General features: G+C 44.8%; 1 protein-coding gene across 1 annotated transcript in view; it reads right to left on the bottom strand.

Moving 5' to 3' along the window:
* LMNTD2 (lamin tail domain containing 2) overlaps positions 1-18,792 on the bottom strand; it is a 44,583-nt gene that overhangs the window by 20,263 nt on the left and 5,528 nt on the right. Inside the window, 3 exon segments of the mRNA XM_081168328.1 lie at positions 10,213-10,374; positions 11,779-11,860; positions 16,165-16,350. Coding sequence (XP_081024454.1) covers positions 10,213-10,374; positions 11,779-11,860; positions 16,165-16,350 — 430 coding nt within the window.

Here is an 18,792-nt window from a genome sequence, read left to right as displayed (position 1 = left end):
GTTGGAAGAGACCACAAGGGCCATCGAGTCCAACCCCCTGCCAAGCAGGAAACACCATCAGACCACTCCTGACATATGGTTGTCAAGCCTCTGCTTAAAGACCTCCAAAGAAGGAGACTCCACCACACTCCTTGGCAGCAAATCCCACTGTCGAACAGCTCTTACTGTCAGGAAGTTCTTCCTAATGTTTAGGTGGAATCTTCTTTCTTGTAGTTTGGATCCACTGCTCCGTGTCCGCTTCTCTGGAGCAGCAGAAAACAACCTTTCTCCCTCCTCTATGTGACATCCTTTTATATATTTGAACATGGCTATCATATCACCCCTTAACCTCCTCTTCTCCAGGCTAAACATGCCCAGCTCCCTTAGCCGTTCCTCATAAGGCATCGTTTCCAGGCCTTTGACCATTTTGGTTGCCCTCCTCTGGACACGTTCCAGTTTGTCAGTGTCCTTCTTGAATTGTGGTGCCCAGAACTGGACACAGTACTCCAGGTGAGGTCTGACCAGAGCAGAATACAGTGGCACTATTACTTCCCTTGATCTAGATGCTATACTCCTATTGATGCATCCCAGAATTGCATTGGCTTTTTTAGCTGCCGCGTCACACTGTTGGCTCATGTCAAGTTTGTGGTCAACCAAGACTCCTAGATCCTTTTCACATGTACTGCTCTCAAGCCAGGTGTCCCCCATCTTGTATTTGTGCCTCTCATTTTTCCCCCCAAGTGCAATACTTTACATTTCTCCCTGTTTAAATTCATCTTGTTTGTTTTTGCCCAGTTCTCTAATTTGTCAAGGTCGTTTTGAAGTGTGATCCTGTCCTCTGGGGTGTTAGCCACTCCTCCCAGTTTGGTGTCATCTGCAAATTTGATCAGGATGCCCTTGAGTCCATCATCCAAGTCGTTGATAAAGATGTTGAATAAGACCGGGCCCAGGACAGAACCCTGTGGCACCCCACTAGTCACTCTTCTCCGGGATGAAGAGGAACCATTGATGAGCACCCTTTGGGTTCGGTCAGTCAGCCAGTTACAAATCCACTGAGTGGTAGCAGAGTCAAGACCGCATTTTACCAGCTTCTTTACAAGAATATCATGGGGCACCTTGTCAAATGCTTTGCTGAAATCAAGGTAGGCTACATCCACTGTGTTCCCTTCATCTACCAGGCTTGTAATTCTGTCAAAAACGAGATCAGGTTAGTCTGACATGACTTATTTTTCAGAAATCCATGCTGACTATTGGTAATCACAGCATTCCTTTCTAAGTGCTCACAGACTGTTTGCTTAATGATCTGCTCCAGAATCTTCCCTGGTATTGATGTCAGACTGACTGGGCGGTAATTATTTGGGTCCTCTCTTTTCCCCTTTTTGAAAATAGGGACAACATTTGCCCTCCTCCAGTCTGCCGGGACTTCGCCTGTTCTCCAGGAATTCTCAAAGATGACTGCCAGTGGTTCTGAGATCACATCTGCCAGTTCTTTTAATACTCTTGGATGCAGTTCATCTGGCCCTGGAGACTTGAATACATCTAAACTAGCCAAGTATTCTTGTACTATCTCCTTAGTTATTCTGGGCTGTGTTTCCTTTGCTGAATCATTTGCTCCAAATTCTTCAGGTCGGGCATTGTTTTCTTTATCGGAGAAGACTGAGGCAAAGAAGGCATTGAGGAGTTCAGCCCTTACTGTGTCCCCTGTTTGCATTTCACCATCTTCTCCTCTGAGTGACCCCACTGTTTCTTTGTTCTTCCTTTTGCTACAAACATACCCATAAAAGCCTTTTTTGTTGCTTTTAACCTCTCTAGCAAGCCTGAGTTCATTCTGTGCTTTAGCTTTTCTGACTTTGTGTCTACACGTGCTGGCTATTTGTTTGAATTCCTCTTTGGTGGTTTCCCCCCTTTTCCATTTTTTGTACACATCCTTTTTTAATCTTAACTCAGTTAAAAGTTCTTTAGATAGCCACCCTGGCTTCTTTAAGCACCTTCCATGTTTCCGTCTCATTGGTATTGCCTGACGTTGTGCTTTTACTATCTCCCTCTTAACAAACTCCCAGCCATCATGAACTCCCTTTCCTTTTAGTATTACTGTCCATGGGATCTCACCCAGCACGTCCCTAAGTTTTATGAAGTCGGCTTTCTTAAAGTCAAGAAATTGAGTCCTAGTATGCTTGGCTGCTCCTTTCCGCTGTATAGTAAACTTCAGAAGAGCATGATCACTCGCGCCTAATGATCCTTCCACTTCTACCCCACTAACCAGCTCATCAACATTGGTTAGGACCAGATCTAAAATGGATGTTCCTCTTGTTGCTTCTCCCACTTTCTGGACAATGAAGTTGTCTGCAAGGCCAGTGAGGAATCTGTTTGACCTTAAGCTCTTGGCTGAGTTTGACATCCAACAAATATCCGGGTAATTGAAGTCCCCCATTACTACTATCTCCCTTCCTTTTGCATGCTTGGCCATCTGTTCCAGGAAGGCATCATCTATGTCCTCTGTTTGGCTTGGGGATCTATAGTAAACTCCCACAATGAGATCTCTGTTATTCTTCTCTCCCTTAATTTTGACCCAAATGCTCTCACTTTGGCTTTGAGGTTCTAAATCTTGGATCTCTTCACAGGTATACACATCCCTGACATATAACGCCACTCCTCCTCCTTTCTTGTCTGGTCTGTTTCTCTGAAATAGATTGTATCCCCCCATTATTACATTCCAATCGTGGGACTTATCCCACCAGGTTTCAGTGATGCCTATTATGTCATATTTAGTTTGCTGTACCAAGAGCTCAAGCTCATCTTGTTTATTTCCCATGCTTTGCGCATTAGTGTACAGACATTGAAGCCCATTAATCATTCCCCCGTGTCTCTTATTTAAGGATTTTTTCCTCCCACCACTAGGTCTGCGTGCTGTTTGCTCCATTTGGTCTATGACATTTGGATGATCATCTTCATCAATTGATAGACTCCTACCTTCAGGAGCACTGTCTCCCTCCCCCACATTAGTCAGTTTAAAGCCCTCCTGATGAGGTTTCTGAGATTTTTGGCAAAAACATTTCTCCCAACCGTTGTGAGGTGCAGCCCATCGCTTGCCAGAAGTCCATCTTCAAGAAACTGCAGTCCGTGATCTAAGAATCCAAACTGCTCCTGTTTACACCATTCGCAAAGCCAGGTGTTCACTTCCACTATTTTCCCCTCTCTCCCTGGGCCACGTCGTTCAACTGGGAGGACAGATGAGATGACAATTTGTGCATTTAGTTGCTTCAATTTCCTGCCGAGAGCCTCGTAGTCTCTTTTGATCTTCTGGAGGCTATTGCTTGCAGTGTCATTGGTTCCCACATGAACCAAGAGGAAGGGGTATTTGTCAGTGGGTTTTATGATTCCTTGCAGTCGTTCAGTTACATCTTGGATCTTAGCTCCGGGGAGACAGCACACTTCCCGAGACATCTTGTCAGGCCCACAGATCACTGCTTCTGTTCCCCTCAGTAGGGAATCCCCTATCACCACTACACGCCTCCTCTTAGGTTTGGTCGGGGTTCTTCCGTGAGCTGTCCGTTCCAAGGTCGCCTGCACATTCCCTGAGGACTGACTTTGCTGCTCGTCTTCATATACCTGATCGACTGTAATGAGGGAGAGATCCTCAAATGGAGTCTGCTCTTCGTCTTCCATGCTAGGGGAGAGGACCTCAAAGCGATTGTTTATTTCTAAACAATCAGAGCGAACCCTGGGCCTCCTACTTCTTTGAGTCACGTTTCTCCATATATCTGGCTCCTGTGTTGGTGAACTAGCCTCCTTCTCAGGGGAGTCCCCTGTCTCCTCCTTGGTGGAGACGGTGTGCTCTGTTGCTTCCAAGAAGAGCTCCAGCTCTCTAATTCTTTGGAGCGTAGCTACACGTTCCTCCAGTTGCTGGACTTTGTCTTTTAAGAGGGCAATCAACATGCAATTGCTGCAGGTAAAGCTGCCTGCAACCTTTGGCAAGATGGCAAACATTGCGCAGGAACCACAGGCGACTGCAGCTTTCTTCTGTCAAGGCAATTAAAAAAAATATATATCAGGCAGCCGAAAAACATGCAGGTGGGAGAGAGAGAGCGCGAGCTAGCTGGCTTGGGTGGGGGAAAACTTTTGCCTTCCTTTCCTCACGTTATAGCCCTCTCCTGCATTCTTAGCCAGCTGCTTCTCTGCACACCCCTCTCGTGCTCCTTGTCCCTTCTGTGTTTTTCCTTCCCTCCCCACTTAAAATGTGGTTACAAAGCATGGATCCACATGGATCCTCAGGATCTTTGCATTGAGTCACCCCAAATTCACCATCAGAGCACATAGCATGTCCATGGCTACAGCCTGCCCCCCAAAAATCACGCACCCACTTGCCTGGGGCTGCAATGGTGCAAAAATGTGGTTACAAAGCATGGATCCACAGGGATTCTCAGGATTTTTGCATTGGGTCATCCCAAATTCACCATCAGATCACATGTCTATGGCCACAGCATGAAGCACAAAAATGATACATCCACTGTTTCATTCAGAATGTTTTTTCCCTTGTTTTCCTCCTCTAAAAATGATGTGCGTGTTATGGTCAGGTGTGTGTTATAGAGCGAAAAATACGGTACTTTCTCCACAGTGTGCATTCCTTCCTAAGTCCCATCTTAGTCACCTTGTATTCTAATCTTAAAAGCTCCAAGCATTTTAGACTTTCCTTTCGGGGGAGGTGGTCTAGTTCCCTGATCATTCTGGCTGCCCTATTCTGTAGCGTTTCCAGCTCTGCAATGTACCGTATTTTTCGCTCTATAGGACGCACTTTTTCCCCTCCAAAAATTAAGGGGAAATGTGTGTGCGTCCTATGGAGCGAATACAGGAACCTTGGCTTCAGCGATAGCAATGCGAAGCCTCCAAAGCGCAGAGGGAGCGCTCCCTCTGCGCTCCGGAGGCTTCATGTTGCTTTTGCTGAAGCCTGGAGAGCGAGAGGGGTCGCACTTTTCCCCCTCCAAAAATTAAGGGGAAATGTGTGTGCATCCTATGGAGTGAATGCCGGATCCTTGGCTTCAGCGATAGCAACGTGAAGCCTCCGGAGCGCAGCAGGAGCTCCTGCTGCGCTCCGGAGGCTTCGGGTTCCTTTTGCTGAAGCCGGGAGAGCAAGACTCTCCTGGCTTCAGCAGAGAGGGAGAGCTGCGCAGCGCCCCTTCAGCGAAGCGGGAGGAGAAATGGAAGGGGCTCCGTTTCTCCTGCCGCTTTGCTGAAGGGGCGCTGAGCAGAGAGGGGGAGAATTTTTTTTCTTGTTCTCCCCCTCTAAAACAAGGTGCGTCCTATGGTCAGGTGCTTCCTATAGAGCGAAAAATACGGTATATATTTTTCTTTTTTCTTTATTTCTTTCTTTTTTAGATGGGGTGATCAGAGCTGTATACTGTATTCCCAGTTCCACCTTATATTTGTCTAAAGGTGCTAGGACTAATCCTCAATCCACCTGGTAGACCAGTCCTTTTCAGACTGAAAGGAGTGAAAAGAACAATGGGATAAGCCATACGTCTCTGCAGTGATGGGGGGCAGGGGGCACATGGGAAGCAAGGATGGGACAAATGAGGTAGTAGGAGACAATAAGCAACAGAAAAGGCAAGGGCAATGCCTTAGCAGAGCTTGGCCAGAGGGAAAAGTCTGATTCAGTTGTAAATGCAACCAATCTGTAAGGCCTGGGACTCAACAGCCATCATAGAGCAGAATCAAATATTTTTGGCAAATGCTCAGGATCTTATTGGTGGTGATGTTTTGTGACTGGAGTTACTTTATATTTTGCCTTTTTAAAAAATATTTTATTCTGATCATTTGCGATGAAGCAGGCTATATATTGAAACAAAATACAAGCATATGTCAGCACTCTGCATAATCTGGGGCTTTAATGTGTTCGCTTTAGAGAAGAAAAAGGAAAACAGGCATCAAACTTTTTGCAAGCAATGAGTGCCCCCTACTGGCCAGTTATTGCAATTAATCTAGGGTCTACAGTAACAGTACTGTACTTTTAAAGATGGGTTGCCATCATCTGAGAAAGAGAGAGGGGTATTAGTACTGATACAGACACAAATTGAGAAAAGAGGGATATAAGTGTGTGTGAGAGAGTGTTAGTTCTAGGACAAGTTACTTTAATGTGCATACACACAGGAAATAACAGAAGTTTTAACCCAGGCAGGGTGGGGCAGCTGTTTTTGTTTTTAAAATGAAGGTTGCCACACTGCCATAACAAAACCTGAGTAGGTCAAACACTGTTCAGGCACAACACACACACACACACACAGAGAGAGAGAGAGAGAGAGAGAGAGAGAGAGAGAGAGACCATAAAGCCAGTCTATTGGTCTACTTAGCCCTTTTACAACATATTAACCAAGGCAGCTTCCTGATTTGATATATAGACACCACAACTGTGAAAATGAATGTGGCTTACAGTCACTATGTTAAAAGTGTTGAACTTGGATCTGAGTTCCTATCACAGCTCAGTTCAGCGGTTGAACCCAAGTGCCCTTTGACAAGTCATAATCCCTCAGCCTTTATTTTTCAGGAAAACCCATTAAACATGGATTTGCCTCAGAAGGTGGTTATACTTATGAACCCTTATTAATTTATTATACTAAGATGATATGCTTCTGAGGCTGCTTCATTCAACTGAGATGGACTATATAGTATTGTGCTAGATGGCGGTGTTTCTGTATGTGGGTTTTGAGGAGTCAAGTATCTAGCCCTCACACTCTTCTGGGTTCTCTTGTCTTCATGGCACTGACCTTATGAAAGGCATCCACAAAGCTTGTGTGCTTTGGAATTCCCATCAGCCCTAACAAGCAGGGCCAACAGCCGGGGATAGTGGGAGTTGTAGTCTGAAACATTTGAAGGGTACTAGGTGGAGAAGACTGCTGTGATAGAGGTGCTTCTTTTCAAGATTCCAGGCAGCCTATCAAATGTGTCCTCCTCCAGAAACCTAAAAATTATAGTCATGTGGAGATATGCATGCTCATGCCCCACACAGGCCCATCTCCAATGCTACTGATGCATTAGGGGCGTGCCTTCAGCAGGGTGAGGGTTGTGGGTCATGGAGATTGCCAACACACATTCAGCAATCTGCCTCTCTGCACACTTGGTCCCAAATGCATGACTAGCAATAGAATCATAGAACTGTAGAGGGTCAACTAGTCCAACACTCTGCAATGCAGGAATCGTTTGCCCAACATGGGGATCAAACCCACAACCTTGAGCTTCAGAGACTCATGCTCTATCGACTGAGCTACCCCAAATCAGGGAAGGGATTATGCAGGGCAGAGGGGTTTGCACAGGGTGAACATGCACAATCCAGATCTCTTGACTGCTTAGAAGCTTCTCACGGGCCAGCCTATGAAATTCGATGCTGAATTTGATGAACCTTGAGCAGGGCTCTTCTTATGCTCTTATTCAATGCCCCTTCAGCTCAGCTGCAGCCTCAAGGTGTCCTCCTTCTCTTGCCTTGCTTTGACGCTGCAGCTTATGTAAGCAGTTATGTAAGTTCTGGACTTTTTCTGAATCTTTTAAAACTCATTTCTCTTACTAAGTTGGCTCACAAAGTCTCCATCCAGGAATCATCATCCCCATTAAGAAGTATGGTGCTGGGGTGCTGGTCTTTTTCTTTACTGTTGGAACAGCACTCTCTGAAGAAGCATGGAGGCTCTCTGCACAAGAGCCTGCGGTGTCCCTGGGCACATGATTTGTAAAATACGGGTTTGCTCTCGCCTGCTCTGCTCCCTCTCCTCCCATTAGCCACTTGGCTGCTCTGTGCACACCTCTCTGTCTCTCTGAAATGATGTCAAGATAATGAAGTAATTGCTTTGACCCAATCTCACACCTCTCCTAACCTTTCCTGTTAAGCTGCCATTGTGGAGCTGCTTAGACTTTCCTCTGAGCTTTGAGTTACTGACATCTCTGAGGGACAAAGCTTCACTTTGGCCCAGGAGCTTTCCCTGTTTCTCACATGAGCTTTCTACAGCTCAGCATTGCCCAGGCAGCCATGGGCAACAAGAGTGAGTCATTGACTGGGAGAAGGGCAAGGAGTTCTGCCCCCTGATCTCTAATTGATTCTCACAATAAACCCACAGAGTGCTGAGACGGAGCTATACTTTTTTCTTGGTTTCAGTCCTTCTCATGCACTCACTGGCAGAGGAAGAGGAGTGCAGGGGGAGTCGTCCCCCCCGCGCTGGGCACCCCGCCCCCGCAGGCGGCCCCCAGGACATGCTCCAGCCCCACCCCTGCCTGCTTTCAGCCCCCCCCCCCCCCGGTGCTGGAGCATGAAGTTCCGCCACTGCATGCACTCTCCTTTGTGGGTTTGTGGTGCACTTGATATGAAAAGCTTCAGTGGCATCCCAGCTACAACCATTTATTATTTTATTACATTTATATACAACCTTTATATACAAGGATGGTGTACGTGGTTCTCCTCCTTCCCATTTCATCCTCACAACAACCCAGTGAAGTTGGTTCGGCTAAGAGATGGGGACTGGCCCAAGAGCTTCAGGGCTGAATGAAGCCTGCTTTCGCAAGTCCTAGTCCAACACCCTAACCAATGGGTGCATGGGAGTTCCTGCCAGGGTGGCCATTTAAGCAACGTGGGCTTGCTGTTTAAGAGGGGCATTTGCAGTAAGTGCAAACTGACTATACTCTGCTACCACTGATGTCACGTGGTGGTTTTGACTAGTTTTGGGTCTTGATGCTGCTGTCCTGTGCTTTCTTTCTTTTTAAAAGTGGTTTAGCTCTTCTACATTTTCTTCAGTTGTTTACATATAAACTGTACAGTCATTCGCTGATAGAGGAAGGCAGGTCTGTTGTGAAAGGAACATTAGGAAATACTGTAAAAGAGAGAGAGAGAGAAAGAGAGAGAGAGAGAGAGCGCAAGGTGGCTTCCACCTCTGTTCCAGTTCCTTGGGATATCATCCTGCATCTAGCACAGCCAGGACTTTTCCCTGCTAACTGCACTAATAAATCACCAGCTAGTGAGTCCATTTGCAGCTCATGCAGTTTAATCTCATTTGAATCCTGATGCATGAAGAATGTCTAGTATTCTGTTTCTGGCCTCAAATGTTTTCCCAGCATCTAGCCAACCCCCTAGCATACCAACACTGCACCAATCCTCTGCTTCTCATTGCCTGCCTCCCTTCTGGTGATTGACAGGAGGCACACACTTGCATTAAACAAGGGATTTATGGTGCGGTGTGAGCCTGTTTAAAAAACACACACACACCAAAAAGCCTTCAAAATATTACTCCAAAAGCCTTTCTTCCCCAGGGTTAGGCATTATAAATTCCAATTGCATGCTATAAATGCTTCATAGCGCAGGTGTCAGCAACCTTTTTCAGCCATGGGCCGGTCCACCATCCCTCAGACCATGTAGTGGGCCAGACTATATTCCGGGGGGGGGGATGAATGAATTCCTATGCCCCACAAATAACCCAGAGATGCATTTTAAATAAAAGCACACCTTCTACTCATGTAAAAATACCAGGCAGGCCCCACAAATAACCCAAAGATGCATTTTAAATAAAAGGACACATTCTATTCATGTAAAAAAACGCTGATTCCCAGACCATCCGTGGGCCAGATTGAGAAGGCGATTGGGCCACATCCGGCCCCCGGGACTTAGGTTACCTACCCCTGTCCTAGCGTCACGTCGCCCCCCCCCCCCCATGTACTGGCATTTTTCAGAATTGCTATGCTGAGAACACACCAGCAAAGTAGTGAGGCAACAGGCAGCATTCTTGCCGAAGAAAAATATACATGTGGTAGATAAGGTTCAGGATTGGATAAAAATTCAGCCCGTGGCTGGAAACAGAAAATAATTTGAAGTGGAATGGAGGAACTGATGATGAGCTACGTACGTATTTCTTGCTTCAAAAATCTGTTTGAACATAAATAATTGTGTGGGACACAAGAAATGTCTATGCGCACCCCGTAGGTACAGCTCTGCGTACCACCTTTGTCTCTTTCAAAAACTGTTGCCTTACATCAGCAACTTGTAAAACCAGAAGCAGCAGCAAGAATATATGCAGTGGGTTATATCCAATGTTAGTCACACTCAGTAGAAGCCATGAAATCAATGAGCCTACTTCAAGTATGACTTAGCTGGATATCACCGAATGATTATACTTCTGTGACTTACTTGTTATTAAATGTAAAATAAAAAGACTGCATTCTACCGATTTTCAGTACAGTGCATCAGAGAGTATGCATTGTAGCTCCTACCTCGAAGCACTCGCCTGCTAATTTGGCCCCTTCATCCAATGAATTGCTAGACTCGGTGTCTGATTTGTCATCCGTCTTTCTTGAGGGGGGTTTTGCTGACTTTTGCAAATACATAACCTGCATTTTTGTCTTTGCAAGTTTATCTTCCATCACTTTTATCTCCTTTTGAAAAATAAAAAGGGAATGATGGACAAGAGAAATAATGGAAATTAGAGGCTTATCAAAAAGCAAAGGCCCAAATTATCTGCCAGCAAAAGAAAAACCAGCAAAAGACAGGCCTTATTTAAAGTTTATTCCAGGATAATGCTTCTTTCCTTGTTCCACTGATTTCACTAATATTCCCAGCTACTGAGATGAGTCTGCATGATCACAGATAAAATGGTTGTATTTCTGCTTAAAGATTCTTGGGATTTCAGCAGATGTTAAACTCATGAACTCAAACTGCAAAGCATATATGCTGAAAGAGCCTATTAAATATTAGGCCAGGAGCCTGCAGTTAACAGCCTGGTGCTATGCATATTTACTCGGAAGTAAGTTTCACCAAGTTCTGTAGGGTTTACACCTAGGCAAGTGTACATAGTATTGCAGCCCAAATTCCACACAGAGTGTACAAAGCAGAGTGTTAATACATCCAGTTTTTAAAATTATTTAATTATTTTTATTTATTGAATTTATATTCTGCCCTATACCCGGAGGTCTCAGGGTGGTTCACAGAAAAGGTCTGTCACCTCCAGTTCAGACCCCATGAGCATCTACTTGAAATTTATATATTTTTTGCTCCAACATGCAACACTTGATACTTGTTTACATTGGAGATATAAGGCCTTTTCATAAGTGACTCTGGAATAGGTCTCACATGGCTGTTAATGAGAGCTAGAAAGTCGAAGAAAGGCAGTTTTGGATCAAGTGTACAATCGTCAACATCTGTTTCTCATTATTTTTATGAATATGTGAAATACAAAAAACCATCGTAAGTGTTATGCCCAAATGAGCACACACTCTGGCAAAACAAATGTATGTTGACAATAAGGCAAGTGAAAAAGGAATTTGGGAAGCACATTGCTAGAAATATTAAAATCAATCAGGAGAAATTATGAAAATATGCCAGGGAGGAGATTGAACCCTAAATTGACAAGAGAGTGAAAGGTGTACTGAAGGTAAGTAAGGAGATTGCATAGAATCTAAAATTTACATCCATCGTCTCTAGAGAAAATATAAGACAGATACCTAATCCTGAACTGACGTTTTCAGGGCAAAGTCCTTAAGAACTGACTCAAATAGACATGAAAAGACATAGGCCTTACTAACAAATTAAAAATTAGCAAATTACTAGGTGCAGGCAGCATCCACCTGAAAGCTGGAATTTTTTTTTAAAAAAAGAATCCAGGAGGAATCCTGGGAATCAACAGGGTGATCCCTGACCCAGCAAGATTTGCCTATCTTCTGGTCCATTTTTCAATATCGCTGTTTGTTTACTTTGTTCTTTAAATTGCCACTTGGAGGTGTTTGTGACATCTGGCCTGTCAAAAAGGCCACCCAGTGTTACTGTGTCTGTTACTCATTCACCTTCTCATGGTTCTTCTTGATAGTCTTCATCTCATCATTCAGCTGGTCAACTTCTGCTTGAAGACCTTCTTCCTTTGGGCTCCTGCAAACAAGCGGAATTAAAACTTTGCTTCAATTTTTCAGCTGTGTTTGGAGAAAAAGAAATCCACTAACATACACATTAGCTTATCTCAGAAACTGATAGTTTCCTATGCTCTGTGATCTATACTTCTTAATGAAGAGACTCTTCTTAGAAACCCTAATGATATTCTGCCCTGAAACTGAAGTCCCTGGGAAACTGAGTTTTCCCTGGATCCTCAAGATCTTACTAAATATGGCAGGATATAATTAAAAATAAAAACAGCAGTTTGCGTTCACAAAGTGGAGCATTAGAAATACATTTAAATGGGTGTGTGCGTGTGGAAGAGTGATGACAAAGGCAACAGCAAAATCCATGGCAATCAGAATTATATAATAGAATAAAGGGAAACTTTGATTTGTACTACTGAAATACAGGCAACTCCCCATTTGCACGGGGATTGTGTTCCAGGTCATTGTGCACTTGCATGAAACTGCTTGAAATTGAAAAAGCTGTGAGTAGCTGCATGTGATCCATAAACAAGGTGAGGTTTGATATAACCTGCCTGTCCTTTCTCTGATCTGATACTGATGAGCACGCCAAGTTGGTAAAAATTGAAGTCTGAGCACATTTTCTCTTCTGAGAACCTTGCTCTGGTTGCTCCCTGCACCGGTTGTGGCTTGCCTCCTCTTGACATCCCCTCTCCAGGACTGATGTCATGCCTTGTGGGATAGCAGCCTACAATTTATATAGGAACATTGCTTCAAGGCAAGATGAACTCTTCCTTGGCTGTCAGTTCTTAACTGCACAGCTTAAACTCAAGCGTCAACTTAAATTCAGAAAAGCAAAGAAGGAAACCAGCAGGATTGATAAGCGAAGCCAGAAAACTATCTTGAGCAGTAGTAGATGTAGGGCTGTTACACATTTGCTGTGTGGAAATCTGATGGGCTTCCTTCACAGCAGCACTTCTGTTTTGTGGATTATCACAATTCCCCAGCCAGCACTCAAATGTAAGTTATGTTGCTGGGAAATGCGATTCTTGGCTTAGCTGGTGCATTCAGTGCTCTTAAGGTAAAGGTAAAGGGACCCCTGACCATTAGGTCCAGTCGTGACCGACTCTGGGGTTGCGGCGCTTATCTCGCTTTATTGGCCAAGGGAGCCGGCGTACAGCTTCTGGATCATGTGGCCAGCATGACTAAGCTGCTTCTGGCGAACCAGAGCAGCGCACGCAAACGCCGTTTACCTTCCCGCCAGAGCGGTACCTATTTATCTACTTGTACTTTGACATGCTTTCGAACTGCTAGGTTGGCAGGAGCAGGGACCGAACAACGGGAGCTCACCCCGTTGCGGGGATTCGAACCGCCAACCTTCTGATCAGCAAGTCTTAGGCTCTGTGGTTTAACCCACAGCGCCACCCGCTTCCCTTACCAACAGCTATATAGAATGTGGTTGTGGAAGAGCCATGGATGGCTGTTGAATAGTAGCTTTGTCGTGGCTGGTGGTGAGCAGCACAACTCCCTCACACCCAACCCATTTTGTGAGCTTTTACTTTTTAGGGGTGGTATTCTTTTGGTTTGTTTTTTTAAAAAAACTGTGGAACAAAGGAAGTTGCCTTATATTGAGTCAGACCATTGGTGCATCTACCTGAGTACTCTCTGCACTGACTGGCAGAAGCTTTCTAGGGTTTCAGACTGGGGGCAATCTTAACCCTTCCTGAAGTTGCTAGGAATTGAACCCAGAATCTTCTGTGTGTCGAGCAGGTGCTCTGCTACTGAACTACAGCCCATGCTGGTTGTTTGTTCATTTATAGCCTAAACCAGATTTTTTTTTATAATAATGATGATGATGATGATGATGAATTCTAACCTTTTCATGGCTAGGAATAGCAGCCTAGATATCAAAATACTTTAGGGACCGTCTTCTCCTGTACAACTTCCTTGAATCATTAAGATGAATGAGACTAGATATGCATACCTGGTTCTTCCTGCTTACGAAGTGAAGCTGTCCTCTGTCAGAGCACAGAGCAGGACCTTAACGGTAGTGCTATATCCTGGGAACTACCTCCCAGAAGAGATCCCTTGCCTGAGCTCCATCCTTCTGTCATTTAGATGGCAATCTCCTCGTCACTCGTCGGAGACATTAAAATGCCTACAACATTCTGGGTTTTCTTCAATTAACCACTCCATTTGTGTTAGAATCATAGATTTGGAAGGGACCCTGAGGATCATCTAGTCCAATGCTCTGCAATGCAGAGCAGCTGTCCCTTATGGGGATCAAACCTGCAACCTTGGCATTCTCAGCACCATGCTCTAACCAACTGAGCTATCCAGATGGTAAACAAAACTTGCTTGTTTCTGCCCAGCAAAGCATAAAGTTTTGAACTGATTTCACTGAGTGGTATATCTGTATGCACGTTTACTAATGGTTGCATTATTTATTTTTAAAATAACTTTATTTCTTTTGACTTATGATTGGCACCCAAACAAAATAAAAATTACCTGTGCTATCAACTGCACCAGATCTGCAGAAATCAGTAACCAAAGCTTATCGTGGTACAGAGAGAAGTATGATCTCCTGGTCATGTTTACAGATCAAGTCATTTTTAAAGCTGGAGGTAAGAGTGCTTTAATAGCTAAGCATTTCAGATACTAGTGATTCTATACTACCACCACGCTGGACTTATTTCTTATGGGCCAGATCAAAAGGGACCTTAGTCAGAGTTTCATAGCACAATAGATGTCCTGGAATCCTACCATTAAAAAAGGCTATTCTTATAACAAGCATTGTGGCTGCCCTTTGCCACATGCAGATTATTCATGTTCTGGATCACTAGGTTTGAATGGGTGCTTTGTTTCCCTTGCTTCCTTTGCAGAGGGAGAATGGCATTGTTTGTCCAGTGAATCATGGGATGGATTGCAAAGTATAACACTCCCTTCCACTCTCTCTCCTGAAAACAAGGAGAAAACTCAGTACAGGAGTAACTCTTTCTGCTGGAGAGGAGACTTGCAAAATTCGTACACAGACAGTTCTCTGCGTAGCAAGATACATGACAAATAGGGATTTCACCTGGGGAACTAAGTCTGATGAGTCATAATTCTGACTCAGAGCCATTCTCTGAGTCTGAGACACCACACATAGAAGAAAGCAGTAGACTGAGATAGTAGAATTCAGAACTGGCACTGTTACAGGTGCCTTGTAATATCCATTCCACACTCTTAAGAAATTGATATTCTATTCTAATGTGGGAGCACTTTGGAACTCCCTGCCTAAGGACATCAGGCACCTTCACTGTACTCTTTATTCCACCTGCTTAAAATAGTTTTGTTCCAGTCTATCTAGACATAGAATCATAGAATTGTAGAGTTAGAAGGGACCCCAAGGGTCATCTAGTCATCCCCATGCAATGTAGGAATCTCAGCTAAAGCATCCATGACAAATGGCCATCCAACATGTAGAAGTTACATGCATTTTCTCTCCTTTTAGCTAGTGTTGATTTTACGATATCTTTTGCATGCTTTCATATGCTTGTTTTTAACCATTTACACTGATAATTTTAACGTCTTGTTTTATCCTTTTGCAAACCGCTTAGAGGATTTATATATGCACCTCCCATGCATCTCATGTTGCAAATGGTTTGCATCCAGATTACTGTGTGACTTTTGTAGCTCAGTTGCACACCAATGTGCAACTCATCTCTGGTGTAGTGGGGAATCACACAGGTCTGTCAACACACCAGAATGGAGCCAGTGTCAAACTATTTAAAAAATCCCAATACAGAAATAGCTTAACAATCCTACACATTATGATAATCTGTTAGAGAGATATATCCTTAAAAGTTTGGAAGAGCATAGCACTAGCAGGAAGGTGGGTATGTGTATGGGGAATGACGTCTGCTTACGTAACTAAACTTCCACACCATCTCCTCTCCATAGCCCCCAACCTGTTGTGGTGGTTTCCCCAACCCTCCAGAGCAACTTTAGAGGGTGTGATGGGGAGAAGGGAGAAAGTCCCATTGCATGAGTGGACCATGTTCTGCACATGCAACAATTTGGTTGAATCCACCCAATATGTTAACCTTCAATAAATGACTATAATCTGCAAATCATGTTTTTAATCCTACCTTTGCGAAAGGTGTTGAACCTTGCTTCCTATGGGCGCATCTGCACAATACCTTTTGCCCAGCACAGAATAAATCCTGCCCCTTCCAGCAAAGCAGCTCTTGCCCTAGGTGTTACCTGACAGCCACGGCCCTTCTTTTTCACCTGTAATTTTGCAAGTGCTTTTCAGTAGGCACATACTCCAGTTTTGTAAAGCTTTATGTTGCTCACCTCCTAAGTGGCAGTTTTTGCCTTGACTTCACAAGTTGCTGCAAAATACAGCCAAGCCGGTCTGATTGATCTCTCCTGTTAGCATTTTTCAGTGCCATGATTTCCAGATCCCTCTGACGCAGCAGCATGAGCAGCGTTCGTGGATTTTCCATCAGGTCAGGGCTCAGCTGCGGAGAATGGGTTGCCCTGCAAAGGAAACAGAATGCTATGGTTTATATGATGTATCCCGCAAGGCTGATTGCCGAAGAATTGATGCTTTTGAATTATGGTGCTGGAGGAGACTCTTGAGAGTCCCATGGACTGCAAGAAGATCAAACGCATCCATTCTTAAGGAAATTAGCCCTGAGTGCTCACTGGAAGGACAGATCCTGAAGCTGAGGCTCCAATACTTTGGCCACCACATGAGAAGAGAAGACTCCCTGGAAAAGACCCTGATGTTGGGGAAAATGGAGGGCACAAGGAGAAGGGGACAACAGAGGACGAGATGGCTGGACAGTGTTCTCGAAGCTACCAGCATGAATTTGACCAAACTGCGGGAGGCAGTGGAAGACAGGAGTGCCTGGCGTGCTCTGGTCCATGGGGTCACGAAGAGTCGGACACGACTAAACGACTAAACAACACGACCACAATCCAGGGGGCTGTTTTAGGTGGGGAACCATTATACTTTGGCCACCTCATGAGAAGAGAAGACTCCCTGGAAAAGACCCTGATGTTGGGAAAGACTGAGGGCACAAGGAGAAGGGGACGACAGAGGATGAGATGGTTGGACAGTGTTCTCGAAGCTACAAACATGAGTCTGACCAAACTGCGGGAGGCAGTGGAAGACAGGAATGCCTGGCGTTCTCTGGTCCATGGGGTCACGAAGAGTCGGACACGACTAAACGACTAAACAACAAACAACAACAATCCCGCAAGGAAGGCCACTTCTTGTCTTTTCTAAGCAGGTTTGAATTCTTTCAGAAACCTGTTTGAACAGAGAGTGGGGCAAAAGTACTGTTTATATGCAAAAACCTTTCGCAAAATTGTTGGCTGTCTCCAGCGAAGAAACTGTCATTTTTCCAGGTTGGTTATATGTAGGTGATTTAAAGACATGTGAGGTAAGAGTTTTTGTTATGAGCCACAAGCAGTGTTTTGTTATCCTTCCTGCTGTATCTGTACTGTAATAAATCTTTGCTGGTTATCTGGAGGTTTCCAGTTCAAACATGCCATTTGAGGAGTAAAATACATCTATAACTATGGGTCAGAATTCTTACTTACCTGCCCATCTCTCTTAGAACCAGACTGGTGCAGTTTTTCCCTGGTATTCTGAAACAAGTCTCTGATGCAGCAATAGAACAGTAGTGGTGGATTTATACTGGCCCATCCACACACCCTTCCTCATTATTCTGTTATGCTTCCCCAGTGCTAACACATTATTGCTATCTCTGCAACTAAATCATAGAACTGTAGGGTTGGAAGTGGCTTCAGAACAGTATGTCTACCCCAAAATGTTTGCAGGCACAAACAGCATTAAAAGTGGGGGTCAGGTATCTGTCGAATCCTATTGCCACCATGGGCATGATTCGTGAATACCCAATAAAAAGGATGCCAGGAGGAGCCTTTATTTGCACTCATCTCTTTTCTATACCACTGTCAGGCGTTAGAGGATCCAACCCCCACGGTGGGTTGCCAGGAATGGATAAGACAAGGAAATTTTCTTACCAAATTGCCTTTTATTCAATATGCACAGAGAGAGGCTTAGAATTGCAGCCTCTTGGAAAATGGCGTTGCTGCAAGTGAGTCTCCACCCGTCCCTCTCTCCCATTATGTCTCATCACTACAGGTGCTGAGATGTGCCCTCTGCTTCTGAGCTCTCTGCTCTTCTACTGTCAATGCCTGCTGGGTTCTGGGAGAGGGGGCATCTGGAATGCTGTCTAAAGACACTGTGTCCATCATCTGTCCCCCTCTGGTGCTTCTTCCTCCTCCTCTCCCATTATTTCTCAGCTTTTCCCCTCATCTGCCTCTGAGCTGTGATCTCCCTCAAACCCCTGCTGTAATTCTGAACTGTCTTCTTCTCTGGAAGGGTCAGGCTGGGGAGGCAGTCTCCGCCATTCCTCCTCTGCCCAGTCCCTGACAACCACTGTCTCTAAAGTTCAGTCTGCATCAAGTGTAGGAGCCTATGATCCTCCAGATGCTGCTCAACTACAACTACCATCATCCCTGATCTTTGGCTATGCTGCCTTGAGCTGATGGGAGTTGGAATCCAACCACATCTGGAAGACCACAGCTTAGCCACTCCCGGCCCACACATTCAATTCACCAGCTACTAGAGGAAGCAGTTTGCATGTGGCTGCTGCTCCACTTTGGGGCCTTAGTATCTAGGACTGGCTATCAGATGGGTCTGGTTCTCACCCAAATATTAAACCTGTGTGTGAGCTGGATGGCTGCAAATGGGGAATCTTTAGCATGGTTGAATGCTCCTCCTTTTCCTTCAAACACATACACTCCCCTCTGCACAAAAAAGTAGATGTCAAAGGGGAAGGGATTCTAGTTCAGTTTTATCCCTGGAATCCAATTTATATGTCTATGATTATTTTTGGTACTGAGGAGGAACATCTTAATTGGAGGGCCCAACCGGCGCTTATGCTA

Source organism: Podarcis bocagei (assembly GCF_964188305.1).
Source record: "Podarcis bocagei genome assembly, chromosome: 1".
Lineage (NCBI taxonomy): Eukaryota > Metazoa > Chordata > Lepidosauria > Squamata > Lacertidae > Podarcis > Podarcis bocagei.
Note: the sequence above shows the minus strand (reverse complement) of the source record. Positions and strands in the feature narration are given on the sequence as shown.